The sequence below is a fragment of the Chaetomium tenue genome (genome assembly GCF_020726465.1).
Source record: "Chaetomium tenue strain MPI-SDFR-AT-0079 chromosome Unknown F5144scaffold_3, whole genome shotgun sequence".
Classification (NCBI taxonomy): Eukaryota; Fungi; Ascomycota; class Sordariomycetes; order Sordariales; family Chaetomiaceae; genus Chaetomium; species Chaetomium tenue.
The window spans coordinates 4,837,127-4,864,600 of record NW_027117331.1 but is presented as its reverse complement, the minus strand read 5'-3'; the positions used below and the strand labels follow the sequence as shown (position 1 = coordinate 4,864,600).

Below are 27,474 nucleotides of genomic sequence, written 5' to 3'. Positions count from 1 at the left end.
ACCAGTCTCTCAAATACTCTAATATAATTTCCCATGGTCCGCGCTATTGGGGTTGATGTCAATACTTCGCTAACCCCCCCCCCCCCCCTCCGTATGCTTCTCTAATCGGTCACTTCTTAGATGGTGATTTTCACACCTCCCAAATCATGTCGTGAGCCCAACTATCAGGGAATCGTTCAATACGGCGGTTCGGAGTCGGAGAGCAGCGTGTGATGCGATTCGTATGCGTATAGGCACAGAGAAAATGATCAAAAGTTCGGTGTTTTATGATCAGGGGGATCCTCATACCATTTTTCCCGATAGAATATAATCACTCATTCTACTTACGATATTAGAAGTAGGCAACCCACGATATTGTGAGCTGAGGTGGAATCGTCCGGTCAACCAAGGAGAGTTATTATGACCTCCTATGCTCTTAGCTCGTCCCCCCTGTTGATTGAAACCTTACTGATATCCCTTTCCAACCCCTCCAAGGAAACTGAAACGGAGCAGTTGTGTTGACCACAAAGGTTTGATCGATGGCGAGGTACCATTGGAGATGTTGCTCAATACGAATTGGTATATGAGTCTCAACTCTGGGCGACAATGGTCAATATACCGCTTTTTTTTTCACATTAAATCTGGTGGCAATGCCAATTCAATCACAGATGACATGGCGAGCTCGGAACCCCGGAAACTTTTGAGAAGCGTGGATGACAGACCAGGTTCCATCCATCCCACTACCGGGCCCCGGGTATTCTTCCCTTCCTAGCTAAATTACAGATGTGTGGCTGTTGGTAAAAGGGTCATGATGATGACATGATTCCATAAACGAATGATAGCATGGGCGGCGGAAGTAACCCCCGACACGGCTCGGGTCATCTCGACGGTGCACTCGGCCAGGCCCAGATCGAGGAGCAGAAAATTCTTTCTGCCGCCACCAAACCGGAGCCTCGATGTAACCTCGGAGTCTCAAAGCTGGGCCACATCTGACATGAGGGTTGGGCGCGCCCAAGGTGCCAAGCACATTGATGGATCAGGATTTGATGGGGACCTGGGAAAAAGCACGATCTCTTCGGCCACGATCCACCCCAATGCCGCCCGTCAGAAAGGTTTTTCTTTGGCCTTGAAAAGCCGAGGGCCGCGGGGGGCCCGTCCCGAGAGTGCCGGAGGAGGGCTGAACGAATCCGGTCGTTTGGCGCCCCCCCTTGATACCGGGCTAATGCAAGGGACGAAAAGTGATTTTGGATGTCAGTGGAAATGATGACACCTCTTGCTTGACCGGCCACCACATGGCAGCACGTTAATCGTCCCTTGGCGGGCGTCGAGAGAGGGTAGGGGCCATAGGGCTCGAGCCGCTCGACCTTGCACCCGACAAGTGTCAGATGGCATGAGATCAGGAACTTTGTGTACCAACGATGGGGGTTATTCACGTTGCTCTCGACGAGCCACCTCCTAATTCCGTTGAGCATAACGACGAAGGCAGACAGTCACTATTAGTTATTAGGGCACGACCATAACTCGGTCCCGAGTCAATGGGATGCAACTGCACAGGCCGGTGGCAGATTAGGGCTGCAAGGGCACCACATCACCGTGTGACTGGTTAGGTAGCCAGTATTCAATGGCCGTTCGCTGGGAAGCGGGGTGACAGCTGTCAAGCGAATACTTCGGGTACCTCTTGCGGGTATGAAGGGCTTCCCGCGCGGCGGATGGCATTGGATCGACGTGGCTATCGAGGCACCGACGCATATTGGCCTCGGCTATAGGGAAGGGACAGATGCAACGGAACGTGTGACAGGTCACCCACGGAGGGGAGAATGGTGGTAATTGTCCTTGCGTCGACGATAGGGGATCGTCTGTCAGGTATGTACAGGAGAGGAGATATTTACGGGTGCGTGTCGACCTTACATTGTGAGGAGTGCCTGTGTTACACCGCATCCGCCGTCAAGCCCTGCGTTTCGAAGGTGAAGCCGGTGCATACGACACGCTTTGATGACCATCGTTGTGTAGCAGGGCAAGCAAGTTGGGGTTGCGCAAAGCGGGCAACTCGAAACTCAAGAGTGTCTGGGTACCTAGGTACCTTGGTTATGTTGCGACCTGATTCTCCCCAACTCCAAGTCGAATAGCTGCGGTCTACTTCCGGGAGCAGCTCCGGGGCTAGTGGTGTAACGGACAGTTCTGGCACACGCGGGGGCCTGTGCCGCTCTGAAGCGGCGCTCACGGCGCAAAAAGCACCTAGTGATGTGGGTGACTGAGGTGCAATACAAGATCTCCGATGGGATGTGTGGGGCCAGCTGCGCGCGCCGGGCAGGCTTCGGAACACGCTTGTGCAAGGTACGCGAGATTCCGGGCGAATCAGGGAGCATGAGATTGATGAATTGGTTTCTGCTTCTGAACGGGACAAGAAATCTGGAAAGGGTCTGCTGTGGTGCTCCAGCTCAGACTCTGTCGGCGCGTTATGCTGAGAAAATCCGCCGCTCTTTCGCGTTCGGTTAACTCGCCTTCACCGGTTGCTAACTCGGAAAGTAAAAGTCCGACCTCTTCCTTTCAGTTTCAAATTCAAACTCCCACTCAACCGGAGGATGGGAGGCGAGTGCGGCGCCTACAAACTAGCGCGACCCGCATTGCTGTTCTGAGCGTTTTTCTCTTTTTTTTTTTTCTTCTTCCTCTCCTCCTGTCTTGTGGCGTGGGTCAGTTTCGGCTCGGCGGGTGGGCCGAGGGTTAGGGATGAGTCAAGCCAAATCTATTCGCAATTTTGGTTCAACCAGAGGTCCCATGTTCTGGATTCCAAGGGTTTCCATTGTCAGCTGACGCCGAGAAGGAAGAGGAGAGCCAGCAGGAGCGACACTGTTGTCCAGCCCCCGCAATCCCATGTTCCCCCGCACTTCTCCCGTCATCATGAACGTTGGACAAACGGCCATCTTCACGTGGGTTGAGTGGGCTCGGCGGGGGAGCGGTTGAGAGCTCAACTGGTCTGGGTGTCTGGCTCTCTGGCTGTCTGGCTGTGTGCGCTCAGGGGGATCTCTGCACCAATCACCCCACCATTAACCATTGGCCCTTGGCCCATCAACCCGCCCACAGGTGGTGCCACACAGTTGCCCAACCTGTTCGCAGCGTTGTTCTTCTCAATTGAGTTGCGGGGCTCCCAGTGTCAGGCCAGAGACTTCCCGGAAGAAATCGATTGGGTGCAGTCAGCTCCGGCTCCGGCGTTCCCAGACGGTGCATGGTCTCCGACCCAGAGGCCAACCACAACTTAACCCGCCTCTCCCAACCCCACGCTGACCGTGTTGCAACACACACTACCTAACAACACGTGGTGCCAGTGGCAGTATCACTCATTCTTCCATGGTCCGGCCTTCGACCGCCCACGTCCTGCAGCCCCCCACCATTGTGTCGTGCTCTCTCAAACACTTCTTTTCGAAGTCCCCCGCCCCAGCGAGACGCAACATCAGGAGGAGTTGACGAGGCAAAACTGGTTTGGCCGCCCGCTACTTGACCTCGCAGCCTGGAGATCCGGGTGGTCGAACAGGCTTGATTCGCTGAGCAGATCCTGCAAGACACGAAGTGCCGACCACCAAGACACGGGGTCGAGGGAGCTCCCATCCCGTGCTACGCCAGTCACTCACTCGGCCACACCCAGCAAAGCGCGAGACCGTGCGGGGTTCATATAATAATAACTCGCGCCGAGCTTGAAGTAGGAGGCATGAAAATTCTTGTCGTGTGCCCTGCCTGCGTGCGCATCTGTATTATTGAGCAGTATGCACCCGCGGCTTTCCTTCGGCGGTTATTTCGAGAACTTCCAAGTTGGCGAGCCGCCAACTTCGTCATCTTGCGGATTGATCGTCCAACCAAGCTCCTTAACTGCCGCCCCGCCGGTGTGCTGGGGGGGTCGGGCCTAGGGGGGGGCGCTGCGAGCGCGGCGGCGAGTGAGCTTCTTCTTGCCGCCACCATCTGGACCGGGCTGGGCTTCCGAGCGGCCCCGCAAAACACCCAACCGAGCCAACGCACAACTGCGCCGGGAACCCAATTCACCACCTACCCTGGTCGGTGCCACAGATCCAGCGATTCGCGTTGGAGCTAGGACTCCTTGGGAGTGGCTCGTGAGTGTGCTCATCCGTTCGTGTCTGACCCCAACAACAAATTGTCCGCCCCCCTCCACCTCCATTTCTTCCCCAGTTTCTCCCCAGGTGTCCAGCTCGCCATTGATCGATACTATAACCCACGGCCGCATCACAAGCTCACACCGTGTCCCTGATGCTTGTAGCATTCTCATGTCGACTGGGTTAAAGCCATTGCTGCTTCCGCGGCTCGTGGAAGAGCGGAGGAAGCTGGGGGAACAAGATGACACCGGCGACCAGACACCGTACTACTACACCTACAATTCGTCCTCGTCCGACCTTGCTTCCCCTTCACCCATTACATCCACCTTCTCGCCCACCAACCACTCGACGTTATCCGGTTCAACCTCGTCCCTCGAGCCGGCCCCACCGCCATGCACCGAAAACCCGTCATCCCCTACACAATCTCTGCACGCGACCAGACCCAGCAAATCACAATTGCCCGATGTCGAGGAAGAGCCATTGGAAAGAGAGGAGGAGGAACCCGCGACTCCGCCCAAATATACCGACCGGGAGTTTGGATTCCATGACTACTGCTTGTGTGGGTGCTTCGGTTCAAGTTGTGTCGGTGAAGGTTCTGCTCGCTTTGCTAATACAGGGGTCAGGCGACTTTCCATGTTCTCACAATGCGGACGTGACGCAGAGTACCGGTCCGTACCACTATATGGCTCCTGATTCCGACTACGACCTCGGGTTTCTCAGTGATGGCGACTTCAACGCCAGCCCAAGGCAAAAAAAGAGGCGCCACGGATCCGATGCAGGATTCTCGACCTGGAGCACGAGGTTGGGGTCGAGGCTGCCGAGTCTGCCTCGCTGGCGATCGTCCTCCACATCTAGGCGTAATGACCTCACCTTCTCGCCCGCTTCCGACCCGTCTCTTGTCGACCCCCGCCCGAGTTTCTCCCTCGCTGCCTCGAGCCGATCCTCCTCCGTGTCACGGCCGGCACACGTTTCCGAGCGCGCGCAAGGCTCGGTTCCGGCCACGCCTGCCCTCTCCTTCTACGAAAGCTCCGAGAGCGTTGTTCTGCCCTCGCCCCTGGATAACCTACCAGCCACCTTGGGCAGACGGGTAGAGCGCGATCGCGCCAACGCGACCACCCCCCTCTTACCCCCTCTCCTCATCGACACAACCCCGAGTCATACCATATCTCCTTCCCTACAGACTTCGCCATTGCAGTCTCCCTCCATGATCACCTCGCCGGTCCCCGATTGGCCGACAGCCAAGCCGTACGCAACACCCCCGCTCAGTACCAAGCCGTCCGTTTCTTCTCTACGCCGCGGAACCATCTCGAGTGCCTTCGGCGACGCCCCCTCGCCGATTCCCTGCTTTTTCGACCACCAAGACTCTTGGTCCGACTGCCTCGGTCATGCAAACTTTACGATTGAACCCAGGCCGTATTTGCCCGAGACGACCGATCTCGTGTCTCTTCAATCCTTCCGTTCTGATTGGAACCTGGCGAGAACCAACTACGCCAAACACCTTGTGCGGACCGGCGAACACTACGGGTCCACCTCCAAAACGTACGCCTTGACCGAAGCCAAGTGGGCTGAGATAGAGCAAGAGTGGCAACGGGACGAGGACCATCTTGTTCAGCGCCTGGGGGAGCAGTGGAAGAATGATCCCTCTGTGGTCTCCCATCTGCAGCGCACGGCTGAAGAGAAGCTCTCGCCGTCGATCCCCCGTATGCTCAGCGACGATGGCAAGTTCCCAGAGCTTGGCGACGTTGAGATCATCGGACCGATGCTGCGCGATGCCGCCATGGCCCGCGAGGGAGGCCCAGACGATCGGCGCAATAGCGCTTCCGGCTGGCTCAAAAACTTGGCGGGAAAGGTTGGGCTGCGCAAATAACGGCGTACGGAGACCCCCTAACCAACACCACAACTACCCGCACGGCCTTTAGACACGAACACATGCCCGCCATGATATAATGAGGACGACAAAACCGCAAGGGTCTTCCTCTCCTTTGCTACGCGTTTCTTCTTGCGTCTTAATCAAGATACCCCATCAGTTCAATGTTGCCGTCCTTCCTTTTTCCCATTTGCTAGATCGGAGCGATTGTGATATTCTCCCCCATCCCTTACATTGCCGGTCTTAATCATCATGACGATAGCGAGGAGTCCAATGTGCTGTCCTTGCTGTCCGCATATTCCGGTGTCTGAACCTCAGTTCCGAGGCGCTTTATTTTATACGGGAAAGAAAAAGGAACCAAAAGCACTCACGGGAATTGGCAGGGTGATCAGAATTTTGCAGTTAATAATCTCAGTATATATCTGAGTCGATCTATCCAGTAGAGCACGGAGCTTAATAGTGACGTATGTTTTGACTGGTATCCCCCACCGTTCTCCCCTCCCCTCCGCGCCGTTGCCCTCCTCGACTGAGGCGTTTAGACAACGGGCCACCCGCTTGAGAAGTTGATTCGATTCCAGCCAAACTTCTTCTGACCGTCTCCGAAACCGATGCGAGTATCCACATAGTGATAGTACAAAACCTAAAGAAATCTGTCAGCTCGAGATGGACCTACCATGGAATTCAACACAGGCAAGCGGGGAAGGGGTGGCTTACGGGTCCGTTCGTCGGGTCTTGGTACACACCCTGCCCACCGGGACCATACACCCAGTTGTGCGACTGGAGGACTACGGTGCCACCCCCGGAACGGCACGACCTGCCGTCCCTGTCAACAAAGGGGCCAACAGGCGAGCTCGATCGACATGCCAAGATCCTGTACTCCTTCCCCGCGGCCGGCCTGTTTTTGTCATAACCACAGCAGGTGCCCTTGGAGAAGAACAGGTAGTAGAAGTCGCCGTTCTTGAACACAGTCGGGCCTTCCATGGCCGTATCGTTGGGGTCAAACGCGACCTGGTACGCGGCGCCGTTGCTCTTGGTCGGCGTCATGCGCACGCGATGGATGCCGTTCCAGAAGCTACCAAAGGTGAGAAAGTAGTTGCTTGTCCCCGCCTCGTTGACGAGATTGCCGTCGATGGCGTTGTACGGCAGACCGGCGCTCGACACCACCCCCGTGGAGCCGAGATCCGTCCAGGTGCCCACATCCAGGCTCGAGGACCGGGCGATGCCGATGGCCGAGTTCTGGACCCCGAAGGTGCTTACAGAGTAGTACAGGTAGTACTGGTTGCCCACCTGCGCGACGTCGGGGGCCTACCGCCATTTAGTGCATGTCACCTGAAGGACGAGGACCTGTGGAGAGAATGGCGGCGTGGCATGCATGACTTACCCAGAGGTCTTGGTTCCCGGGCAAGTTGATGGAGGATCCGCCCGGAAGCGCTGCCCCTTTGTAGGTCCAAGGGCCAGTGAGGCTCGGTGCCGTGTGGATGGCAATTCTGCCGCCGGTCGAAAAGCGAAAGTACGTGCCATCTGCACGACGAATGATGGATGGATCGTGGGAGTTGTTGCAGATTCCACTGCAGGCCTCTGGTAGGGCATAAGCAGAAACCAGAGCCGGGAGTAGAGCCACGGCTCCTAGGATATCGGAAAGTCTGACCATGACGCCGACACGGGGGTGGTATGCGGGATGGCAGCGAATGGCATCCGGAACTCTGCCAGCTTATATATAACTACACATAAGTTTATTCGGTTCTTCCTTAGCGAATGCCCCTTAAAGAAATTAGAATGGAGTTAAGGTAGCCTTGCCAAGGGCTAAGGGATGAGCCGGTATGTTACCTACCTACCCGGTGCTTGTGATGGGATAAAGTCATGTTCTCCTGCTTCCATCGGCTGGCTCGCTTTTCGCACATTGTTTTTCCACCCAGTCAAGGAACCTCGCCGTGTCTTGCACGAGCCTAGGCCTTGTGAGCGTTGGATCGCATCGTTCCATCATGTGTTATTTCTGACCGAAACGGAATACCAGAATCCGGGGACTGGACGAAGTAGCGCACCGGAGCCCAGGACGCGCGCCAATAAGAAGTTTCACCATGGTAAGAAGAGGGGCTCGGCAGGCTTGTTCCGCAAATAGCTTCAACCTCCGCTTCAATCCGTTATGTTGATGGATTTTGCCGAGGTTCCTTTACACCGCTGAAAGATACCCCGCAAGACGCAGTGATAAACGGAGTCTGCGCCGATGGGGTCACGAAATCACAAGGAAAGGTCGACTACTCAGAGGCATTGACCCCGTCTTTGTTTTTTTACCACAGCAATTTCGGGGTGGTCTTGCTTCTTTCTCAGCGGCCGTGTACGCTGAGTGTTGCCATCATGCGGCGGCTCGCATCTAATTGCGCCTCAGTCGGCGGTTCATGGATAGGTACTCTTTCACCATTTTGACAATCCCCAGCGCAATAGAGAAGGAGAACAGCAATGGGAGTAAGAGAAGGATGGGGAAGAGGCTAGGAGGGGTATATTATTATTAAAGGGTTCTAGACTGGGCCGTTTTGCGAGATCTAGAACGTCTTCTCGAAATACCACTACGAGTTCTTTACTTCGCCCGCACCGTAGTTAGGTACATACATGTAGCCAAACCGCAGGGTTTCGCACACGAAGGTAAACTCATCGGCACATAAAGAGGCCCTCGGAGGGTTATTACCCCGAACTAGAATCGCTGACAGGGGGTTTCTCCACACTTCTGAACGACGATACCAACTTCTCGAGAAACATCCGAATTTTAGAGTACAACAAGATGAGCGACACCACAGAAACAGCCTTTGAGGCAGGGTCCCGGGAGCCATATCGGTATGAACCATTACCAACGCTCTCGTCCATTCGGCTCCTGAGCGTGGTAGGGAAGGGGCAAGATGGGCCGGTGCATGTATCCCTGAAGACGGTCGACTTGGAAGATGATCCCTTCTTCTATGCGCTATCCTACACCTGGGGTAACCCGCACGCAAATGGTGTTGACTTCACTGCACACTTCAATGCTGTAGACAGCGAATACAGCCCTCTCGAGAGGAGCCCAATCTTATGTGATGGGAAGAGACTCAAAATCCAGAGGAACCTACTCGACGTTCTCCACGAGTTTCTTGATGCTTTGGGAGGACACCAAGAATATGAGCAGAGGCCTGAATCATTCCCTTTGATGGAGGGCGAGAGTGACATTTGGATCGACGCTGTTTGCATCAACCAGGAGGATATGTATGAACGGGGAAAGCAGGTTAGAATCATGGACAAGATCTACACAAAAGCCGCTCACACAATCATTTGGCTGGGTCGTGCCGACGAGTACACCCCCGCTGCGGCAAAGACAATCGAAAAAGTCGCCGCCTATCCCAGAGAGGCGTTTGTTCAAAGTGAAGCGACGCCTTTCCGGCGGCAAGACCCCGAGGTATACGCCAAGAGCAACCTGGCCTACACGGGTTGGATGGACTGGTGCAGCTTGGCTGCCCTTCTTAAACGGCAGTGGTTCACGCGTTTGTGGATCATCCAGGAAGCTATCCTTTCTAGGGATCTAGTCATCCTCTGTGGAAAACACAAGATATCCTGGACAGACCTTGTCACGGCAGCACGCAACATCGAAGCACGTTGTCAGATATTGGGCTGGAACCCGAGTACCATGTTTATTCAGGCTCATGAGATTGCGGTGCCTCTCGAACACAACGTCTTGCAGCTCGCGGACTGGCGAGACCGCTTCCACAATAGCACGAGCACCGCTCCTGGACGCTTCACACTCGAGAAACTCATCTACGACACCTGGGTTTTCCACTCGGGCGACCCCCGCGACAAGGTCTACGGTATCCTAGGCCTAGCGGACCCCGAAGTCCGCGCAGGTTGGGTTATCGACTACTCCAGCTCACCCGAAGAGGTCTTCGCCATCACCACCAAAACCATCATCGAGCAGTCCCAATCCTTCAAGATCCTCTCATGTGTGCAGGATGCTTCCATACGCAAGATCGCCACATACCCCTCCTGGGTTCCCGATTATAGCCTTCCCTACTTCAACATGATGTGCAACCACGGCTCGTTCGCCGCGGCGGGGGCCCAATACCCAACGCCGCAGCTGGTGCCATCCCCATCACCAGGGCCAAACTCATGGCCCCGCCTGCGCCTGCAGGCCCACATCTTCGACACCATCATCGAAACGGCCAACGAGCGGACAGACTACGTAAACAGCGCCATGCTGCTCGAGCCGTCTTGGTTCGAGCTCGCCCTTCTTCTCAAGGCCCCGTACCCGGCCACGGGCCAGAAGCGGACTGAGGTCCTCTGGCGTACTCTCTGCGCGGACCAGGACGCCGGCTCCCTCGCCAGCCCGGCCCCGGCACGGTTTGGGGTGCTGTTCAAGGAGCTAGTGAGCGCCATGGTGGTGGTGCGCGCCGAGCTGGAGGAGGAGGTGTCGCAGGAACCGGATCCGCCGAGGGATTGTGCCCTGTCCTTTGCCCAGGCACTGCAGAGAGCGAAGGAGGTTTGGGCGGATGTCGGCTGGGCTGGACTCAGTGCCGAACAGATACGGGAGAAGACGAATTCGCGGCCGAGATTCCTGGGCAGACCGGAGTTTGGCTGGCTCGTGCATACGCTGATCAAGCTGCAAGCCTTATTTGTGACTGAAGAGGGCGGGCATGCGGACACGCCAAGCTGGGGGGAGCTGGAGAGTTTTCACGAGAATCCGAGTTACGTGATGAGAGCGAAGAATGGGGCGGAGAGGTCACTTGTTCAGCCCAAAGACGCCGCGTTTACGAACTCATTTCGGCGGAGATACGGGAAGAGGAAACTGTTTTATACCGAAAAGGGGTACCTTGGTCTTGGTCCGGCGTCAGCTGCTGTGGGAGATGTGATTTGTATCATGCCTGGGGCTGCGGGCCCGTTTGTATTTCGATCTGATCAAGAGGGGGGTGTCAAGTTGGAGAACCAACTGGACTGTGGTGACAAGGGGGATTGCACGAAGAGGTTTCGTCTTATTGGGGGGAGCTATGTTCATGGTATCATGCATGGCGAGGCGCTTGCAGCAGAGGACTTTGGTTTGGAAGAGATCGAGCTCATCTAAAAGCATCAACAGCGCTTGCGAGTCTCCTGGGCATATCAAAGCTCTCCTTGAACTTAAATCTCCTCCCCTCTCGTGCCGAAAATGAGTTTGGTAATAGCATCTGGTTGGCGGCGCTGGCCGGACAGCCTTGGTCGTAATTGTAACTAAGTGGCGACTGTATTGGTTGGTGTTAAGCAAGGATATTCTTCAAGCATTACAGAAGCAGGGAAACATGTAGGGGATACACTTGCCATACAGACCGTCTAGACCACAAACGCTCAGCTCGTTGACGTCATAGTCATCCCTTGTTGCCCCCCTTGCCAGTACAACACCACCGCCATCAAAACTATCGTAGCCAGGAAACTACAAACCTGTAGTCGGGAACCAAACACTGGCACACATTTTAAAATGCCTCGAATCTCGAAAGCGGTCAAGCAAGACCATGCGCTCATCAAACGCGCCTTTCGACGCCTTCGGGAAGCCGACCCAGACACCCGTAGGCCAGAAGAGTTTGTTTGGGCTTTGGACCGATATCTGATAGTGGAGGACCTTGTTGTGTCCCCGGCTCTTGATAGCCACATTGCACATGGAGGCGAGAGACACCGAAGACTATCAGACGATTTTGACAGCGTAAGTTCTGTGGCCCTCCCATCATGGACTATGCAGCCGACGACGGATGTTGATTGCCTGCTGTGTAGATGAACGCAAAGTTACGACACATGCACAAGTTTAAACCTGCCGAACCCAGTTTTGACTCGTCACTCAGCGCCATCTGGGTCGACTTGGAACCTCACATCAGGGAGGAGACGAGCGGTGACTTGAACTTACTCGAGGAAAGCCTTTCAGAGGCCGAATCTGAAGCGCTGGGAAAGAAATACGAGGATATCAAGGAACTTCTACAGAGACCCTACGGTGACAACGGCATCCCCGATGAGAGGACCCTGTCCGCCATTTTGGAGATGCCCCGGCAAGAGCTGATGATGAAGGTCGGAATTTTGGGGGAGTAAGAGACTTTGTTTGCGGCGACGGTTCACAGGGTCCAATGCGGGATACATCATACAATCAATCCCCGTTGTTTATTTATTCGAGTTTCAAATAATTTCGCGCTCTTGTGTTGCTAAACTTTTGCTGCCTCGGGTTCGACCCACAATATGGACATGGTTGCTGCCCCGGGAAAATAGTATCCAAATGTGGCAGGTTTTGATTTCGACCCGGAACCAGCCGGCATGCTGTTGGGCCGAGTGGTCATCGTGGGAGAACTCCGTGATGGCCGGTGTAGTTGTGGGAGTTTGGTGTGCTTATCGACGTGATGATGTCCAGCGTATACCCCACAGCCGCTCTGAATGGCGTGACGCAATGAAAGCGAAAATCACACCCTACTAGCCCAGCGGCTGGTTCTCCGCAATAGGATGAAGATCTTCGGCGATGCGGTTAAACAAACCCGACACATCGCATACTCTTTCTCTGAGTCACTTGGAAAACGGGGCGCGAAATCCTGCACTGACATCTCGAGTAGGACCGGGATTCTTACATTCTCAGGGGTTTGTTTACCATGGATTCGGCTCAAGACAAGAATAACCACCCCCAACAAGCGGCTAACCCAGATTATGACTTGACAACCGGCATCGACCCAAACGGGGTCGGTTTACGGCAGAAGTTGACTTCGTACGGAGATGCGCACTTCTCGCTCTTTATGCGCAAGCTCTTTATCAAGGCAATGGGATATAGTGAGGATGCCCTCTCCCGACCTATCGTAGGCATTGTCAACACATATTCAAGCTTTAACCCCTGCCACGCCAACATCCCCCAGCTCATCGATGCTGTAAAGAGGGGCGTCCAACTAAACGGGGGACTGGCAATCGATTTTCCAACCATCAGTCTACACGAGTCCTTTGCTGCGCCCACGAGCATGTATTTGCGGAACTTGATGAGCATGGACACTGAAGAAATGATTCGGGCGCAGCCTATTGACTCCGTTGTTTTGATAGGAGGTATGTTGCCTGAGTTCCTGTTGTTATTGCACAACTTTCATGGACCTGAATCATCGCTAACATCCTTAGGTTGCGATAAGACTACTCCAGCTCAGTTGATGGGCGGGATATCCGCCAATAAGCCGATCATCCACCTTGTTACAGGCCCTATGATGCCAGGCAGTCATCAGGGGGTGAGGGTTGGGGCTTGCACTGACTGCCGGAGCAACTGGGCTAAGTTCCGGGCGGGCGCCATCGACATCGAGGATATCTCTGCCCTGAATGAGGAGCTAGCACCAACTGTAAGTGACGGTAACTCCTGCTGAGCCCGTTGTTTTCACAGCCCCGGTTCCTAATCATGCACAGGCCGGCACCTGCGGCGTCATGGGTACCGCAAGCACCATGGCCTGCCTGCTGGTTGCGCTGGGGATGATGCCCATACAGGGAGCCACGGCACCGGCCGTGTCATCCGCCCGCCTACGCATGGCCGAATCCACTGGCGCCCACGCTGTTCAACTGGCCAAGTCTCGCCTCCAACCGCAAGCCATACTCTCGCGGGAATCCTTCCTCAACGCCATCACCGTCCTCCAAGCCATCGGCGGCTCCACCAACGCCATGGTCCACCTGATGGCCATCATCAACCGGCACCCCGCCCTCGCAGGAACCATAGCCCCCGCCACCGTCGATGCCATCGGCCGACAGACCCCGCTCCTCCTCGACCTCAAACCCAGCGGCGAAAACTACATGACCGACTTCCACAACGCCGGCGGGATGCTGGCCCTGCTGCACCAGCTCAAGCCCCTTCTCCACCTCGACGCCCTCACCGTAACGGGCCGCACCCTCGGCGACGAGCTCACCCACACCCCCTTCCGCCCCCTGCCCCCCGACAGCCCCGCGAACTGCATCCGCCCGCTTGACTACCCGCTCTACCCGTCATCTGCGCTCGTCGTCTTGCAGCACGGCAACCTCTCCCCCGGCGGCGCGGCCGTCCTCAAGGCGAGCGCGTCCAAGGACAGGCGGCTGCTGCGCCACAGTGGGAGGGCGGTGGTGTTTGAGGGGTCCGCGGACTTGGCGGCGCGGATCGATGACCCGGAGTTGGAGGTCGATGCGGACAGTGTGCTGATTCTGAGGGGGATCGGGCCGGTCGGGAACCCGGGCATGCCCGAGGCCGGGCTGATTCCGATTCCGAGGAAGCTGGCCGCGCAGGGGGTGCTGGATATGCTGCGGATTTCGGACGGGCGCATGAGTGGTACGGCGGGCGGGACGATTGTGCTGCATGTTTCGCCTGAGGGGGCGGATCCGGGGTCGGTCTTGGGCGTGGTTAGGGACGGGGATGTGGTGGTGTGCGACGTGGAGGCGAGGTTGTTGAACTTGGAGGTTGCGGAGGAGGAGATTCGGGACAGGATCGAGCGGAGACAGCGGGAGATGGTTGGGGATAAAGCGGAGCCGTGGGTGGCACGCGAGGAGGCTAGAGGATACCACGGGTTGTATATGCGCGAGGTGAACCAAGCGGAGCACGGGGTGGACTTCGGCTTTCTGACTGCGGGCGGTCCCCGGGCTGTGGTTAAAGGGGTTGAAGTCGTTAGTACATGAGCCGTAGATTTTGGAAATGATATAATGCCTCTCAAGGTGGAGTGGAAGCAAAGGCGCCCAACGCCCACACTTTCCGGGAGCAGAGTTGTACCAGCGCTGATGAACTGGAGCGGGCGATGACATCGTGATGCCGAACTTAGTCTTGAAACTCGGGTATCATTTGTATGCACCACGGCGTGAACCCACACCACTTGTCGTCTGCAAAGAGATGCAGGCACACACCGCTGCTCCAGCCATGTGCCTTGTATGCTCATTCGAAACGCTCCACCGCCAACTCCGAAGCCCAGGCGCACCGTGCCCGCCCATTTCAACGGCTTCCAAACGCCGTGAAGAACTTATCCAAATCCATATCCAAAATGTATTTGCAACATCAAAATGCATGACTCTTTATGACATCCCATCCGTAAATAACATGCCAGCAATGCTGGCAGATGTCAGAGTAGACAAAACACCGCACACAAAGGCCGAAATCGAAACCTTCACGACATCACCCGAGCGTTTGGGGGAAATCTGCGAGAGCACACCGATCTGGATACCTAGCGAGCCGATATTGCCAAAACCCTGTTACGCACGTGTTAGATACAGGCCGTCAGGTTTCCGTTTGTAAGAGGAGGGGACAACTCACGCAGCAAGCATAGGTGGCGATCAGCTTGGATCGGGCGGCCATCTCCTTGTAGCGTTTCTGCTTGACCAGGGCATCGAAGGCGGCATATTCGTTGATGATGATTTTCTTGCCAATGAGCTCGCCAACCTGGCGGAGGTCGTTCTTGGGCACGCCTAGCAACCACGCAACCGGATAGAGGATGTATCCAAGGATGAGCTCCAAGGACAGGACCGGGCCCGGCGCAACAAGGCCCCAGTAGCCGCCCCACCAACCCAGCAATCCATTGATTAGACCGACGAAAGCGATAATCGTCAGCAAGCAGGCCACAATGGTGGCACCGATCTTGAGACCAAACCACGAGCCGTTGGTGAAGGCGTGGAGGGCGTTGACAGTGTGTTCGTTCTCCTCGCTATCGGGGACCTCGACCTTGCCGGCGGTGATAGGGGTCTCGGTTTCGGGATAGCGCATCTTAGAAACGGCCAACGTGGCGGGAATCGACATGATACAACTGGAGACCAGAGCCTGAGCGTTTAAGCCCATGCCTATGTAGGCTACCAAGACGGAACCTGCGATAGTGGCGAAGCCGCACGTCATGATCTGGTGGATTTCGGCCATGGTCAAGTGGTCCATAAAGGGCCGGATGAGCATGGCGGACTCGCCCTGGCCGATGAAGGGGGTGGCGGCAGCGACGACGGCCTCGGCGCCGGACACGCGAAGACTCCAGAAGAAGAAGACGGCGAACTTGGAGATGAACCACTGGATGAAGCCGACATAATAAAGCATCTGGACAAGGGCGATGAAGAAGATGATGGCCGGGATGACGCCCGTCAAGAACCAGTGGTTGTAGGGCAGCTTGTCGTCGGTCAAGAATTCTAAGCCCTTGGCTGCGAAACCCAGAAGCTCGCGGGCCATATCGGAGATGAACTTGAAGATGTCGTAGCCGGCCTGGGTACGCAGCACAAAGACGGCGACGATGAATTGCGTCAACATGCCGCCAATAACGGTATGCCACGGAATAAGCCGCCAGTTTCGAGATGTGGCCGTGAGCACGGACAGAAGTACGATAAAGCCAAAAATCGAGATGGCACGGTTCGAACGCGTGTTGTCGCCGGTCTCTTCGGGGACAAAGCTCCCGACGAGGAAGACGCCGAAGGTGCCAAGGCCGGCAATCGGCTTGTGCAGCTTCGCCGGAACGATGTCATAGACCCTGACGACTGTCTGAATCCAGATGAAGCGGACTGGGCGCAGAGCTAGCCTCGCGGGGATGTAGAGGGTGATGAGACGCAGGATGATGGCAATATAAACCAGCGTTGGAATTAACCATCCCCTCCCCTCGGTGTGGCGGAAGAAGACGAGACCGTAAATCCACCATCTGCAAGGGCGATCAGCTCGGTGTTCAACCACAATAGGCAATAGGCAAAGAGCGCCGGGGAGACACTAGGAAGAGGGGTTCACGGACGCGGTGAAGACCATGAAGGTGAGCAATTGGGCCAACTTCTTCCAATGGCGGTTCCACAAGGCAACAATGGGCCGCTTGTCCTCCGCAGATTCCGAGTTGGCACGCAGCGAACCCACGTTCTCGCTCTGCTTCTCCGAGTCAACGCCATAATGCTCGGCCGGCAACGAGGTATTCTTGTCGTCTGTCACGGCGGCAGGTCTGCTACTGCCAGAGCTGGGTTGCTTTTCCAACGCATACTGCGGTGGAGCCCGGTCACTGAACTCAATTGTGTCGTGGCCCGGCGCAGGGGCGTGCTGGCCATCGGAAGAAGCCATGGTGCAGGCTGCACCGTGCGAGCTTGACACCTACGGTGGTGGTCGTCGGAGAAGAAGCTCGAGATGGAAAGCAGAGCGTTTGGGCGCTGTTGGTGATGCGGCGGAGATCCGGCTCCAGAATAGCGGGTCGGAATCGGATACCGGAGATCGGCACGATGCGCGGGCGCACGAGGTTTAAGAGTTTCCGGAGAAGCAGCCAAATCTCAAAAAGGGTGAGGGAGGGAGGGAATGCGCGTGAGATAAGGTGATAGGTGAGGAGACATTCTCGAGCAACCTCAAGCACACAGGGAAGGCAGAAGAGCTGTGGGGTCCGTTGGAGGAGGGACGCAAGGGACATAAAATAAAAAATAAAAGATAGGGCGCGTGCCGGCTCTCAGATCGGGAGGAGTGGTGAGGGCACGATAAGGAAGAATCCGATTCGGTGTTACTGGGTCCTTCGGCGGATCTCCTGTGCAGATTCAAGTCGCGTGCAGCCCCGCTGACCGGGACCAAGGGCAAAGCCGCGGCGGGGACTTGTCGTCGGGGGACGCCGAACCAGCCAGGGCTTGCATCGGCCTCCTTCCCGACGGGGAGGCAGGTAATTCGGGAGCCATTGGCCAATCAGGGGGGGTAAGCAGCGGGGGAGGCGAAAGGAACACTCAGCTCCCTGGCGTTCCCAAGTTGGCCACCGAGAGCGCCCTCCACTCTTCTGTCGAGGCTAAGAAGATCACCGGTCGAGTGGCACCGGGTCGTTGAAGCCCACCCTCCCAACCAAGCGCCAACCGATGACACCTTCTTCTTTCGCCCACCATGTTTATCTGGGAGACTGGGAATTGATGCAACCTGCGAAGCGAGGCGAGGCGACAATGCGAGGCGATAGTGCGAAGGTGGCTCGGGGTGGGTTGTCAGATACTGCCAGTATGGTTATCAGTAATGAGGTCCAGCCGGTAATTATAAGTTAGGTATCCATTTTGATGTAACACATTATCGGAGGGGACCACGGGACGCAACCACGTTTTGTCGCCTTGTCTTGTCTTGTCTCACTCTCTGATCATCGAGGGCTGCTTTAAGTTGGGAAATAGAAGAGAAAATTCTTGTGAAAGGTTCTCCATGAGACATCCCACCTGCCAATTCGAGGAATCTTAGAATGAGCGGGGCCATGCACCCCGCAAATGCCGAGGAATCCGCATTCGGGACCAAGAAGAACGGCACGAGATGGTAAAATTCGTCTCTCAGGCTGTCGTGTGAAATTCCAGAGCGTATTTGGCGTGAAGCCGCAAGCGATCGAGCCCGAAACCTGGGGTTCTCACTAACCCCGGATTTGCAAGCGAGGGACAGTAACGTTAACCAGGACAATGGCTTCGGAAATCCCCCAGGTTGGAAGGTGGAAGGTGAACATGTGGTGCAGGGGTGCGCCACCGCTTGGCTTTTTCCTTGGCTGTGGTTGGCCTCGGTTGGACCTGGAAACGACAAGCTGGAGTTTGAAGTAGCTGATGGTATGTACACATTATGGGCCAGCTCTGGGCTCTTGAGGCAGAGAGATTGACAGGTTCCCCAACACAATGTTTGCTGAGAGCCTCGGTGCTGTGATGTTGTTTTGTGATATCCCACGGGACGTAAGCCGGAGCAACCTGAATACCATCTTCCAGCACGCTGGACGTCCGGGAACGCAACCATCCTACCCGTACGTTGATCCGTTATATAACCCTCCTCTTTGTGGTGAAATCTCCGTTCCTCGAAAGAGAATAGAGCCACGAGGACTGAAAGCAGAAGTGGCCTCGCAGCCTCGGTATCTGAAAGTGACATCCTGCAGGATCACAAACCCGCAAGGCTTCCAACAGAAAGCGCGGGACCCCGGCCGATAACGGTTTTGACGGCCGCCGACCCCACAAACGGCTGCAGAAAGCAGGGTACCATTGGGCCCAGGGGATCGGATGAACCCCTCTCGGCCACCGCAGCTCAGACAGCCAGCAGGTTGCTTTCCCAGCCGCACATCTCTGGGACCATCTCTGGGAACCTAGCAATGACCTGAGCTGGAACTGAACTCCATGCACTTGCCCGTGGGTTGACCTGGTATACCCTTTTTGCCTCCGGAGTAACCAGAGGTGCGGGTGCGGCCGCCTAAGGCCTCGGGCGCTCGATCCACCCTAGCTGAAACTGAATCGGGCCGTAACAGTTCATATCAAGACCTGCCCAAGTGGGAAGAGCTTAGATAAGAAGAAGCCATCAAAACGATATCGGGACGAGCTTTTTAGCTCCTCTTGGCTCAAACCCAGTATCGGCCCCAGATATCGTACTCGTCTTTTGTCCCCCGGAACTTGAAGTGCACTGGGATGACCTCTTGGAAACCCTCGTCGATTTTCGGTTCCTTGAATCGCGACGCGAAACCGCTGAATGCGATTTTTGGAAGGGCCTGACGGGCTTCGGGGTTGAGCTACCGATGGCAGTTAGCAGTGCATCTTTCTCGCGCCATGTGCAGATATGTCGCCGTGTACCTTTTCGTTCAGGGCTCGCGCCGCCGCATTATGTTCACACAACTGCAACGGCGTCTGGAACCAAAAGCACCGAATAGGGACTTTGTGCTTGCGCGCAAGGGCTATCCACTGCGAGCGCGTGTCGACATCGGCATTTGTGTTGTCTAGCGCAGGATTAACGGGCCGACATTGCACCAGTACAAGCCAGCACAAACTTACCGACGACAATAGACTCTCCCTTCCCAAGTAAATCAGCCGCTGCCTTGAAACATTTGTCTTTGCTAGTCAATGTTAGCGGTGTACGAGAAGCGGCCTGAACGGACAGGGACATGCCTTTTGAGAGTATCTTGGTTGACTCTCTCGTAGCTTAACGGCTCCAAGTATTTCCAGTAAAACGTGCTCTTGCCAGCGCCAGGGAACCCAACAAAAAGCACGATATCCTGGTGTTTGGGCTTGGTGGCCCAAGCCTCATTGTCTTTCTCCTCCTCGGTATAGGGAAAGTTAGCAACATCGAAATCCCGAGCAAAATCCCGGGGCTTCTCCCCGAGGAAGAATTCCTCCGGTGTTTGGTATTTTATGTTGATATTATGGGCGAGGTTCCGGTCAGAACAGCTGAAATCCTTCCCGGCGGCGCTCGATCCCTTCGGCTCGGCAATCCGGCCGCCAGCGTCACCAACAAACACGCTGTTCTCGTGGTCGATCTCGGATTCGGACAAGTCGTAGTCTTCCTTCATCTCGGTCCACATCCCGGGCCGTGGTTTCCGGTAAATGTCCTTCCCGGTGGCCGCGTACAGAGTGAGGGGGATGTCGAGCTGGCTCAAAACGGCACTGCACTTCTGTTTGAAGCCGGGGACTCTGTTCTTTGCGCTCTTCGGTCCTTTCGACTTGGGATCTGGATGCAGCGTCAAGCCACCTTGGTTTGTGAAGATAACAACTCGGTACCTGCGACCAGTTAGCAGGGGGGCAGAAACGGGCATCAACTGGAGCCGACGCACCCCTCGTCATTGTATAGCTGTCGGAGACGTCCAGGTACAGAATGGTGCCACCATTTCCAGTCCGCAGAGTCGTCAGGGTATCGTTTACCCGAAGCAGATGTGATCAAGGTGGAATCCTACGGTCGAGTGAGCTTCGGGGACGATGCAAAGGGTGATTTGGGGTGCTTCGTACCAGATCGAACGCGGCGATCTTCTGCCGTTTGGCCGGAGCCTCGAGCGCTGACGAATCGGCATTTTCGGGTATGTATTTTGCAACAAGCAGTGTCGCAGGTACGTCCTCGTTGGGGGATCGCTCGGCCCAGGTGGTACGATCCTTGGGCTTTTGTGATGCGGGGGTGAAGAAGTTTGCGACAGCGCTCTCTAGTCCAACCAGTCAGCTCAATTGATAGGGAAAGCACAAAATAATGGAAAAATCGCACTAGAAATGGCAGATTGGGTTTTTCGTTTTAATGGCGGCGGGGAAATAGCTCGGTCGTTGTCAGCCGCAGGCCGCTTTGATCCTGAGGGCGATGAGCGAGCGGGCTTGATGGGTGGCATCATGCAACTTGTTGTTATGAATTGCCGGGGGAGTGAGATTCGAGTGTTCGAGGTTAAGATTTGACGCGTAGAGAATGGTGCAACCGCAGAATTAAGACAGGTCGCTCCTCTGTACATATTTTTCCAGCCGCCTCTGGGCTGTACAGTCCCGCCTCACGATGGGCAGCGCGAGAAAGACGCGTCAAGGAACGAAAGCACGTGATTAAGAGCGGGGCTAACAGGGGTCGTTCCAGGCAGTTTTAAAGTACAATCCCAGCTCCACATATAGCCAATACCAATCAAATTTGCACTGTGCAGTGCAAGTTCACTTGGTTCGATCACTTCCATGAAACCTCTCAACATTACCGATGACTCAATTACAGTCCTGTAAGCCAAAAAAAATAAAAAATTTGACAAAATAACACCGACTGTATCATGTTCATACTGTAAGTTTAGAGTAAGAGTAGCTCGTTTGGCAGATAACCCTCCTTTATCTTTCCCTTCTCACGGTGTCATGTCGTTGAGCTACCAGAGACTACGAGACTGGAAATCATGTGGTTTTTCTTCCATGTTCATCCAACATCTCGAGTTGAAAATGATGAGTAAAAGTGATGGTGGCATCAGCCAGCTAACGGCAGTGAGTCCAGGTACCTTCCGTGCTTAAGTAAAGACCTAGCTGCAATCGAACATGGGGGTTCTCTCAGAAGTAGCCTGGCAAATACACTTGAGACTTGTAGGTATCGAATAAACCATACATACAAGGTCCTAAGCAATATAGCAAATTTAAGCACAAAGTAGGCCATTACATAACAAAACTGAAATTCAGTTGTTTGGTTAACTAGGTCCGCGGTGAATCACTTGGCCAGTTGTTGTTTGTTTTCAGCAGTCACCAAAAGGTCCCGGAACAACTTGGCCAGGTTCTGTTTCGTGTATGAGCAGGTTCGGATGGAAGATATCAGACTCGTGACCAAGGTTAGGTACCTAGTTTGTGTATTTAAGCCCTGCCTTTGCTCGTCCCGGAGATCGTTGAATTCTCTTTTTCCCACACAAAGCACAATCTTCATTCCCAACCTTCGTCAGCAACCTTCGTCCGCAATTGAACCCTCACCCACAACCACTATCTCCCAGTCTTCATCTTGGCATCATAAAGTCACCCAAAATGGCGAACCTCAGCAGAATATACCGGATAGCGTTCCTCGCCGTCATTGGTAAGTCGTCCACACACACTTCCAGCAATGAACTATTGAGCCCATCACTCTGTGCTTTGTTTTGGTGTTAACACATTCATAGGCGGTGCCCTTTTTGGCTTTGACATCTCGTCCATGTCAGCTATCATCTCGACACAGCCGTACTTGTGCCAGTTCAATGAGCGTGGCTTTGATGAGAAGGGTCAGTGTTTGGGCCCTTCTTCTGTTACCCAAGGTGGTATTGTTGCCGCCATGCCTGGCGGCTCCTTGATCGGCGCTCTAGTCTCCGGCTGGCTCTCCGACCGCCATGGCCGGAAGAAGGCCATCATGATTGGCGCTCTCGTTTGGTAAGTACTCGACCTTGGTTGAACTCGACACCGTGTGCGGACTTAAACTAATCAAGGAGCAGGATTCTCGGTTCCGTCATTGTCTGCGCTTCGGTTCACCTAAGCATGCTCGCCATTGGGCGTTTCATCAACGGCTTTGCTGTCGGTATCTGCTCGGCCCAAGTCCCCGTCTACATCAGCGAGATTTCTCCGCCGTCGATGCGTGGTCGTCTCATCAGCCTGCAGCAGTGGGCTATCACCTGGGGCATTCTTATCATGTATTTCATTTGCTTTGGGTGCGCCTACATCGAAGGGAGCGCCGCCTTCCGCGTCCCCTGGGCCTTACAGATGCTCCCCGCCATTGGGCTCTTCGCCGGCCTTCTGCGCGAGCCCGAGTCTCCCCGGTGGCTCTTTACCAAGGGCCGAGAGGCTGAGGCGGAGAGTGTCCTGGCTCTACTCCACGGCAACGGCAACGCCAATTCCGAATTTGTCCGGCATGAACTCCACCAAATCCGGACCGCCGTCCAGGAGGAGCACAAACATGCCGACGCCAGCTGGCCCGAGTTGTTCGCCTCCAACATGCTCAACAGGACTTCGATCGGTATCTTCACTCAGATCTGGTCGCAGCTTACAGGCATGAATGTGATGATGTACTACATCACATATGTCTTTACCATGGCTGGTCTCTCGGAATCCGGTACCAACGCGGTCCTCATCCCCAGTAGCGTCAGCTTTGCCATCAATGTCATCATGACGTTGCCGGCCCTTCTCTGGCTCGACCGCTGGGGTCGCCGGGCGCCGCTACTTATCGGATCTGCATTGATGTGCCTCTTTCTAGTCATCAACGCCATCATGTTCGGCGTCTACGGCCGCACTCCTTACCCTGGCGAATTTCCGTCGGCGTCCGAGTCCATGGCTGTGAGCGGGGCCCCTGCTTGGGTCATCATCGTGTCCACATGCCTGTTTGTCGCCAGCTATGCGCCGACTTGGGGCCCTGTATCGTGGACCTACCCTCCCGAGCTCTTCCCTCTGCGCCTCCGTGGCAAGGCCGTCGCCCTCGCAACCGCGGCCAACTGGACCTTCAACTTCGCCCTTGCCTACTTCGTCCCCCCGGCCTTTGAGAATATCACCTGGAAGACATACGTCATCTTTGCCGTGTTTTGTGCCACGATGCACCTCCACGTCTTCTTCTTCTTCCCCGAGACCGCCAACAAGTCACTCGAGGAGGTGGCCCAGATATTTGATGATAAGCAGCCAGGTGGTAATTTTGTTCCCGCTTTCCCACTTCCTCGTCGTATTATCCAACGGCAATCGACTGACTAACATTTAATTACAGCGATCAAACATCTCGGTACACCGGCTTGGAAGACCCGGAACACCCCGGCGGCCATCATGCACCAGGACAACCAAGACACCTCGTCCAAAGATACGGAGCTGGGGCAGGTGCATCAGGAGGGCCTGAAGCAAGAGTGCTAGGGACCTTGACATACACCTTTACTATCCTATTGCGATTTCTAGGCTTCTTCGGGCAGCCTTTCTTAGTCACAGCGAAGGCACACGGGGTGGGTGTAAAGCAAGCGGACCAACGTTATGGATATGGAGCAACCTGGTGGCTTTGGCATAGATGGACTTTGGGCATCTTGTTGGGCACCATGATGGGGTTATGCACCATTGTGTATTGTTTACATGTACCTATGAGCCATTACTAGTAGAGACCCCAATAAGCGGTTCCTAACCCCGGCCACATGCACTTTGCATCTTTGCTTTCCGCCTCTGATCGTAAGTGTTGCTTGTCCGTGGCCCCATCAGAGTCCACAAAGTCTGGCTGTTTGGAGTATCAATTTTTCTAAGATACATTTCAGAGTAGATCAAATCATCAAACTGAGACCATAACACCAACTACTCCCGAGCTTTTTACCGCACCACACCTCATCAAATGACCCTGGCGGGCTTCTCACGCGCCTGCATCGTCGCCCTCACGGCAACCGTGTAATTCTCTCCCGTCTGCGCCACAGCATGGACAATCACGTCCTCCCCAAACGGCCACCCCTCCTCCTGGTCCTCGCGCCGCTCATCATACTGCGCGTATTCGTCACGATCCTCCTGCAGCGTCTGCCTAGCCGCCGCCAGGGCATCCTCGCGCCGCGTATAGCACCCCTGGATCTCGGCCGTCTGGTACGCCGCTCGCTTGTCCTGGGTGTAATCCGTGCGGTTCTGCAGCACGTAGTGCAGCCGGCCGTCGCCGCCCTCGGGCAGCCGCAGCGTGTGTTTCTTGCTCGGGTCCTGGTGCTCGGCCCCGACCGCCGGCAGCGACTCCGTGTTGGGCTTGGTGTCGAGTCCCACCAGCAGCTCGTGGCCGGCCGCGGGGCCCCTCGCGTACACCATGACGTGGTCGCCGTGTGGCCAGCCCTCGGCCGCCTCGCCCGTGTAGTCGGCCCGCGTGGCGTACTCGTTGAAGTCGCCCGGCTTGTAACCGAGCGTCTCCAGCGCAGAAAGGGCGAAGGCCTTGGCGGCGGGGAGGCTCGTGTGTGTGCCGAGGACGTGCGTGTCGCGGGTCGAACCCGAGGTGTCGCGGTGGAAGTCGACTACCGTTAGGGTGGTGTGGTAGAGCTGTTCGGGGATGGATGGAGTGCCGTTTGTGTCTTCCATGATGGCGCTGGGTACAAGTTTGGCTAATGTGGTGATTCTACTGGGCGTGGTGAGTACCTGATTAATGGTTTGTTAATTCCTTAAGAAGAAAGTTTTGTTGTCTTTCGTGATTAGGATTCGAGTGCAATAGCAATCAATCAATCACCTCCGTGATTGCAAGTGGAAAGTTAGAGTGGGAAAGAACTATCTAGTAGATGACGGTTTTGGTCGTTAGGGTTCGAGAACGTCTTTGTTGGCAAATGTAAAGAGGGGGCCTGGAATAATGCGTATTCGACGATGTGTTATGACGCCAGCATGGAGTGGCGAGACCTGCCCCTCATTCATCCGGCCACAACTGCACAGACCATGGGTGCTTATACGAGGCCATCGATATCGAAGTGGCGTGATCGATAACACAGGAATCATCTGGATCTTGGGGCTATGCTACCACGTACGAAGAATCACACGAACACGCATGCGTTCCAAACCCATGGTATCTCATAGCACTGGGACGAGCTCTATCCACATCCTTATTTGGACATACTTTGCGACTCGCCACGAAGTTGTCTTCCCAAACGGCATGGGATTCCGAGCTTCTACGACACCCGAACTAATTGAAGCCCAGGCTCTTATCAACTTCCCAGAGAAAACTTCTCGCCGACCAACTCTTCGCTCAGACTCCATAACCGGTCAGCGGCAACGGGGTCACTGGCATGAGGTGCTGGGTTGGTAAATTGGCAGTCGACGAGGTAGAGACCTTTGGTCTCTGCATCGGGGGCTTGTGTTAGCCGCATATTACAGTCCCACGCAGCACATTCTATGAAAGACTTACCGTTAAGAGCTGGGTCCAACGCAGCGACGAGCGTCGTCGAACTCCCTTCATCTGGAGTCTTCCAATACGGCGCAACCTTGTAGAACTGGGCGGTGAGCTCGTCGTCTTGATCACGGCTGAGGCCTGTCTCAATGGCTAAGGGAAGCATGTCAGCAATGGCATGAAGACAAAAGTAATCTAGGGGAGCGTACTTCCGGGATGAAGGACATAGGCGGAGATGCCGCTTTGTGAGAGATGCTTTTGCAGGGAGACGGTGAATAGGATGTTTCCCGTCTTAGACTGCGCGTATGCGACAATGCCGTTGTATCCGTCAGGGGCGCACTTCCCAAAAGCACCTGCGAGCGGCTTAACGTGGTCTTCTTCGGGGGGAACAGGCTTGCCCTCGTAGTTGTAGTCGGAGAAGCGGATGGGGGAGAGTCTGTGACCGGCACTGGTAAGAGACACGACGCGAGTCGCACCAGGGGGGTTGGACTCGGCAGCCTTGCGTAAGAGCGGTAGGAGGAGGTTAGTGAACAAGAATGGGCCGATATGGTTGGTTCCAAGCTGCTGCTCGATGCCTTCGGGTGTCGCCTGGCGGGATGTGACAACGATGCCGGCGTTGTTGATGAGGATGTCGAGCTTGTCAGTCAAGGCGGCAACGTCGGCGGCTGCTTGGCGGATCGCCTTTTGTGATCCTAGATCCAGAATGACGATTTCTACCCGTGTGGTAGGGTACTTTTCCGAAATCTTGGTTGCCACCTCTTGAAGTCGGGCCTTTGTACGGGAGGCCAAAATCAGAAGGCCTGGGTTCTGCGATGCAAGGTTCAAGACGGTCGCTGAGCCGATCCCCTTGGGACTGACGCCGGTCACCAGGACTGAATCACAAGGGGTCAACACAGATACACCAACCAAAGCGATTATGGTGTCTGGTGTTTACTGACTTGTTTTCCCCCGAATTTGGTCCGCGAACACTTTGGCCACCTCAGATCCGGGCGTCCGTTCGCCGAACTCGGAATGGGAGGCCATTGTGGTTACTGACTATTGCCGCGGTGACACGTAATGTAACAATAATCTGGTGCTAGGAGACAAGAGAAAAGATGATCAGCAGCGTCTAAAGCAGTTAAGGGGCGTATGTGATTTGTAGCCTGCTGGGTTGGAGGTGTGTGATGCATTAAATCATGACACGGTGGGATCCAGTCCAACCCGGTGTCTTATAATACTTTTCCAGCAGCGAGGGTGAGCTAGGGGATACATTTTCCGCCGAAACACCCGCCGCGTCGTATATTCCGGCTGCGGGCCGTCAACGCCGGCTTGTTCCAGCGACCTTACCCCGCATGATGCCGTTCCCTCCCCAAATGGCACCGAATGGTGCATGGATGTATTGTCCGTGTCTGGGGAAACAGTTTACCCCACTGCCCCCAACCCAGCCAAGTCCGGTCTCCGGTATCCGGCAGTTTTCACCGATCCCCGCCGGGACAGTCGCCTTTGTGGCTCAGACGTCAACTCGGCCATACGGGCTCTTCATCTTTTGACTACGGCTTGTGTGATGGGAACTGGAAACATGGCTGACTTGTGGTTGCCACGATTGGCATGAGGAATGCAACCGGGAGTAGATGCACGGT

The 27,474-nt window shown here is 55.4% G+C and overlaps 13 protein-coding genes across 13 annotated transcripts; 5 read left to right on the top strand and 8 right to left on the bottom strand.

Annotated features, from left to right (window-relative positions):
* Positions 1-804: 804 nt before the first annotated feature.
* Positions 805-1,580, bottom strand: F5144DRAFT_211741 (uncharacterized protein). The gene has a single exon (XM_066783046.1). It carries the CDS (start codon positions 1,449-1,451, stop codon positions 858-860), a length of 594 nt encoding a protein of 197 aa, XP_066645642.1. The 5' UTR covers positions 1,452-1,580; the 3' UTR covers positions 805-857.
* Positions 1,581-3,856: 2,276 nt separating this feature from the next.
* On the top strand, positions 3,857-6,072 carry F5144DRAFT_211721 (uncharacterized protein). The gene is made up of 3 exons (XM_066783045.1): positions 3,857-4,122; positions 4,244-4,638; positions 4,703-6,072. Exons 2-3 carry the CDS (start codon positions 4,251-4,253, stop codon positions 5,944-5,946), a joined length of 1,632 nt encoding a protein of 543 aa, XP_066645641.1. The 5' UTR covers positions 3,857-4,122; positions 4,244-4,250; the 3' UTR covers positions 5,947-6,072.
* A 409-nt stretch (positions 6,073-6,481) lies between these two features.
* F5144DRAFT_485409 (glycosyl hydrolase) lies at positions 6,482-7,597 on the bottom strand (the record flags this gene model as incomplete). The annotated part of the gene is made up of 3 exons (XM_066785496.1): positions 6,482-6,586; positions 6,661-7,251; positions 7,328-7,597. The coding sequence occupies 3 exons, from the start codon at positions 7,595-7,597 to the stop codon at positions 6,482-6,484; spliced, it is 966 nt and encodes a 321-aa protein (XP_066645640.1).
* Positions 7,598-8,662: 1,065 nt separating this feature from the next.
* On the top strand, positions 8,663-11,049 carry F5144DRAFT_570307 (heterokaryon incompatibility protein-domain-containing protein). The gene has a single exon (XM_066788757.1). The coding sequence runs from the start codon at positions 8,723-8,725 to the stop codon at positions 11,015-11,017; it is 2,295 nt and encodes a 764-aa protein (XP_066645639.1). The 5' UTR covers positions 8,663-8,722; the 3' UTR covers positions 11,018-11,049.
* A 238-nt stretch (positions 11,050-11,287) lies between these two features.
* F5144DRAFT_211563 (uncharacterized protein) lies at positions 11,288-12,094 on the top strand. Its single transcript, XM_066783041.1, has 2 exons — positions 11,288-11,626; positions 11,695-12,094. Exons 1-2 carry the CDS (start codon positions 11,405-11,407, stop codon positions 12,001-12,003), a joined length of 531 nt encoding a protein of 176 aa, XP_066645638.1. The 5' UTR covers positions 11,288-11,404; the 3' UTR covers positions 12,004-12,094.
* Positions 12,095-12,464: 370 nt separating this feature from the next.
* On the top strand, positions 12,465-14,637 carry F5144DRAFT_211565 (dihydroxy-acid/6-phosphogluconate dehydratase). The gene is made up of 3 exons (XM_066783042.1): positions 12,465-12,987; positions 13,057-13,268; positions 13,333-14,637. The coding sequence occupies exons 1-3, from the start codon at positions 12,549-12,551 to the stop codon at positions 14,557-14,559; spliced, it is 1,878 nt and encodes a 625-aa protein (XP_066645637.1). The 5' UTR covers positions 12,465-12,548; the 3' UTR covers positions 14,560-14,637.
* A 115-nt stretch (positions 14,638-14,752) lies between these two features.
* Positions 14,753-17,318, bottom strand: F5144DRAFT_211557 (Na+ dependent nucleoside transporter C-terminus-domain-containing protein). The gene is made up of 3 exons (XM_066783040.1): positions 16,623-17,318; positions 15,185-16,535; positions 14,753-15,120 (listed from the first exon to the last, which is right to left on the bottom strand). Exons 1-3 carry the CDS (start codon positions 16,934-16,936, stop codon positions 14,947-14,949), a joined length of 1,839 nt encoding a protein of 612 aa, XP_066645636.1. The 5' UTR covers positions 16,937-17,318; the 3' UTR covers positions 14,753-14,946.
* Positions 17,319-17,586: 268 nt separating this feature from the next.
* Positions 17,587-18,951, bottom strand: F5144DRAFT_211598 (uncharacterized protein). The gene has a single exon (XM_066783044.1). The coding sequence runs from the start codon at positions 18,719-18,721 to the stop codon at positions 17,900-17,902; it is 822 nt and encodes a 273-aa protein (XP_066645635.1). The 5' UTR covers positions 18,722-18,951; the 3' UTR covers positions 17,587-17,899.
* A 230-nt stretch (positions 18,952-19,181) lies between these two features.
* Positions 19,182-20,921, bottom strand: F5144DRAFT_592250 (polynucleotide kinase 3 phosphatase-domain-containing protein; the record flags this gene model as incomplete). The annotated part of the gene is made up of 7 exons (XM_066790347.1): positions 19,182-19,349; positions 19,411-19,553; positions 19,609-19,670; positions 19,723-20,331; positions 20,385-20,500; positions 20,557-20,744; positions 20,804-20,921. The coding sequence occupies 7 exons, from the start codon at positions 20,919-20,921 to the stop codon at positions 19,182-19,184; spliced, it is 1,404 nt and encodes a 467-aa protein (XP_066645634.1).
* Positions 20,922-21,218: 297 nt separating this feature from the next.
* Positions 21,219-21,817, bottom strand: F5144DRAFT_570304 (uncharacterized protein). Its single transcript, XM_066788756.1, has 2 exons — positions 21,548-21,817; positions 21,219-21,346 (listed from the first exon to the last, which is right to left on the bottom strand). Exons 1-2 carry the CDS (start codon positions 21,701-21,703, stop codon positions 21,278-21,280), a joined length of 225 nt encoding a protein of 74 aa, XP_066645633.1. The 5' UTR covers positions 21,704-21,817; the 3' UTR covers positions 21,219-21,277.
* A 242-nt stretch (positions 21,818-22,059) lies between these two features.
* F5144DRAFT_510483 (general substrate transporter) lies at positions 22,060-23,880 on the top strand (the record flags this gene model as incomplete). The annotated part of the gene is made up of 4 exons (XM_066786535.1): positions 22,060-22,108; positions 22,191-22,434; positions 22,497-23,674; positions 23,750-23,880. Coding segments are annotated over 4 exons (1,602 nt in total), but the record flags the coding sequence as incomplete, so codon positions are not given.
* A 189-nt stretch (positions 23,881-24,069) lies between these two features.
* On the bottom strand, positions 24,070-25,372 carry F5144DRAFT_570301 (uncharacterized protein). The gene is made up of 2 exons (XM_066788755.1): positions 25,120-25,372; positions 24,070-25,069 (listed from the first exon to the last, which is right to left on the bottom strand). The coding sequence occupies exon 2, from the start codon at positions 25,060-25,062 to the stop codon at positions 24,346-24,348; it is 717 nt and encodes a 238-aa protein (XP_066645631.1). The 5' UTR covers positions 25,063-25,069; positions 25,120-25,372; the 3' UTR covers positions 24,070-24,345.
* Positions 25,373-25,714: 342 nt separating this feature from the next.
* On the bottom strand, positions 25,715-26,878 carry F5144DRAFT_487044 (uncharacterized protein; the record flags this gene model as incomplete). The annotated part of the gene is made up of 4 exons (XM_066785581.1): positions 25,715-25,805; positions 25,870-26,008; positions 26,065-26,727; positions 26,794-26,878. The coding sequence occupies 4 exons, from the start codon at positions 26,876-26,878 to the stop codon at positions 25,715-25,717; spliced, it is 978 nt and encodes a 325-aa protein (XP_066645630.1).
* Positions 26,879-27,474: the final 596 nt, after the last annotated feature.

Coding starts and splice junctions, on each gene's coding strand:
- F5144DRAFT_211741 (XM_066783046.1), bottom strand. CDS start 1,451: ATGCTCAACGGAATTAGGAGGTGGCTCGTCGAGAGCAACGTGAATAAC.
- F5144DRAFT_211721 (XM_066783045.1), top strand. CDS start 4,251: ATGTCGACTGGGTTAAAGCCATTGCTGCTTCCGCGGCTCGTGGAAGAG. Junction 4,639..4,702: donor ATTCCATGACTACTGCTTGT/GTGGGTGCTTCG, acceptor TACAGGGGTCAG/GCGACTTTCCATGTTCTCAC.
- F5144DRAFT_570307 (XM_066788757.1), top strand. CDS start 8,723: ATGAGCGACACCACAGAAACAGCCTTTGAGGCAGGGTCCCGGGAGCCA.
- F5144DRAFT_211563 (XM_066783041.1), top strand. CDS start 11,405: ATGCCTCGAATCTCGAAAGCGGTCAAGCAAGACCATGCGCTCATCAAA. Junction 11,627..11,694: donor TATCAGACGATTTTGACAGC/GTAAGTTCTGTG, acceptor CCTGCTGTGTAG/ATGAACGCAAAGTTACGACA.
- F5144DRAFT_211565 (XM_066783042.1), top strand. CDS start 12,549: ATGGATTCGGCTCAAGACAAGAATAACCACCCCCAACAAGCGGCTAAC. Junction 12,988..13,056: donor CTCCGTTGTTTTGATAGGAG/GTATGTTGCCTG, acceptor TAACATCCTTAG/GTTGCGATAAGACTACTCCA. Junction 13,269..13,332: donor ATGAGGAGCTAGCACCAACT/GTAAGTGACGGT, acceptor AATCATGCACAG/GCCGGCACCTGCGGCGTCAT.
- F5144DRAFT_211557 (XM_066783040.1), bottom strand. CDS start 16,936: ATGGCTTCTTCCGATGGCCAGCACGCCCCTGCGCCGGGCCACGACACA. Junction 16,536..16,622: donor ACCTTCATGGTCTTCACCGC/GTCCGTGAACCC, acceptor TCGCCCTTGCAG/ATGGTGGATTTACGGTCTCG. Junction 15,121..15,184: donor TCGCCACCTATGCTTGCTGC/GTGAGTTGTCCC, acceptor CGTGCGTAACAG/GGTTTTGGCAATATCGGCTC.
- F5144DRAFT_211598 (XM_066783044.1), bottom strand. CDS start 18,721: ATGTCACTTTCAGATACCGAGGCTGCGAGGCCACTTCTGCTTTCAGTC.
- F5144DRAFT_570304 (XM_066788756.1), bottom strand. CDS start 21,703: ATGGCCTACTTTGTGCTTAAATTTGCTATATTGCTTAGGACCTTGTAT. Junction 21,347..21,547: donor TACTTAAGCACGGAAGGTAC/CTGGACTCACTG, acceptor CTCTAAACTTAC/AGTATGAACATGATACAGTC.
- F5144DRAFT_570301 (XM_066788755.1), bottom strand. CDS start 25,062: ATGGAAGACACAAACGGCACTCCATCCATCCCCGAACAGCTCTACCAC.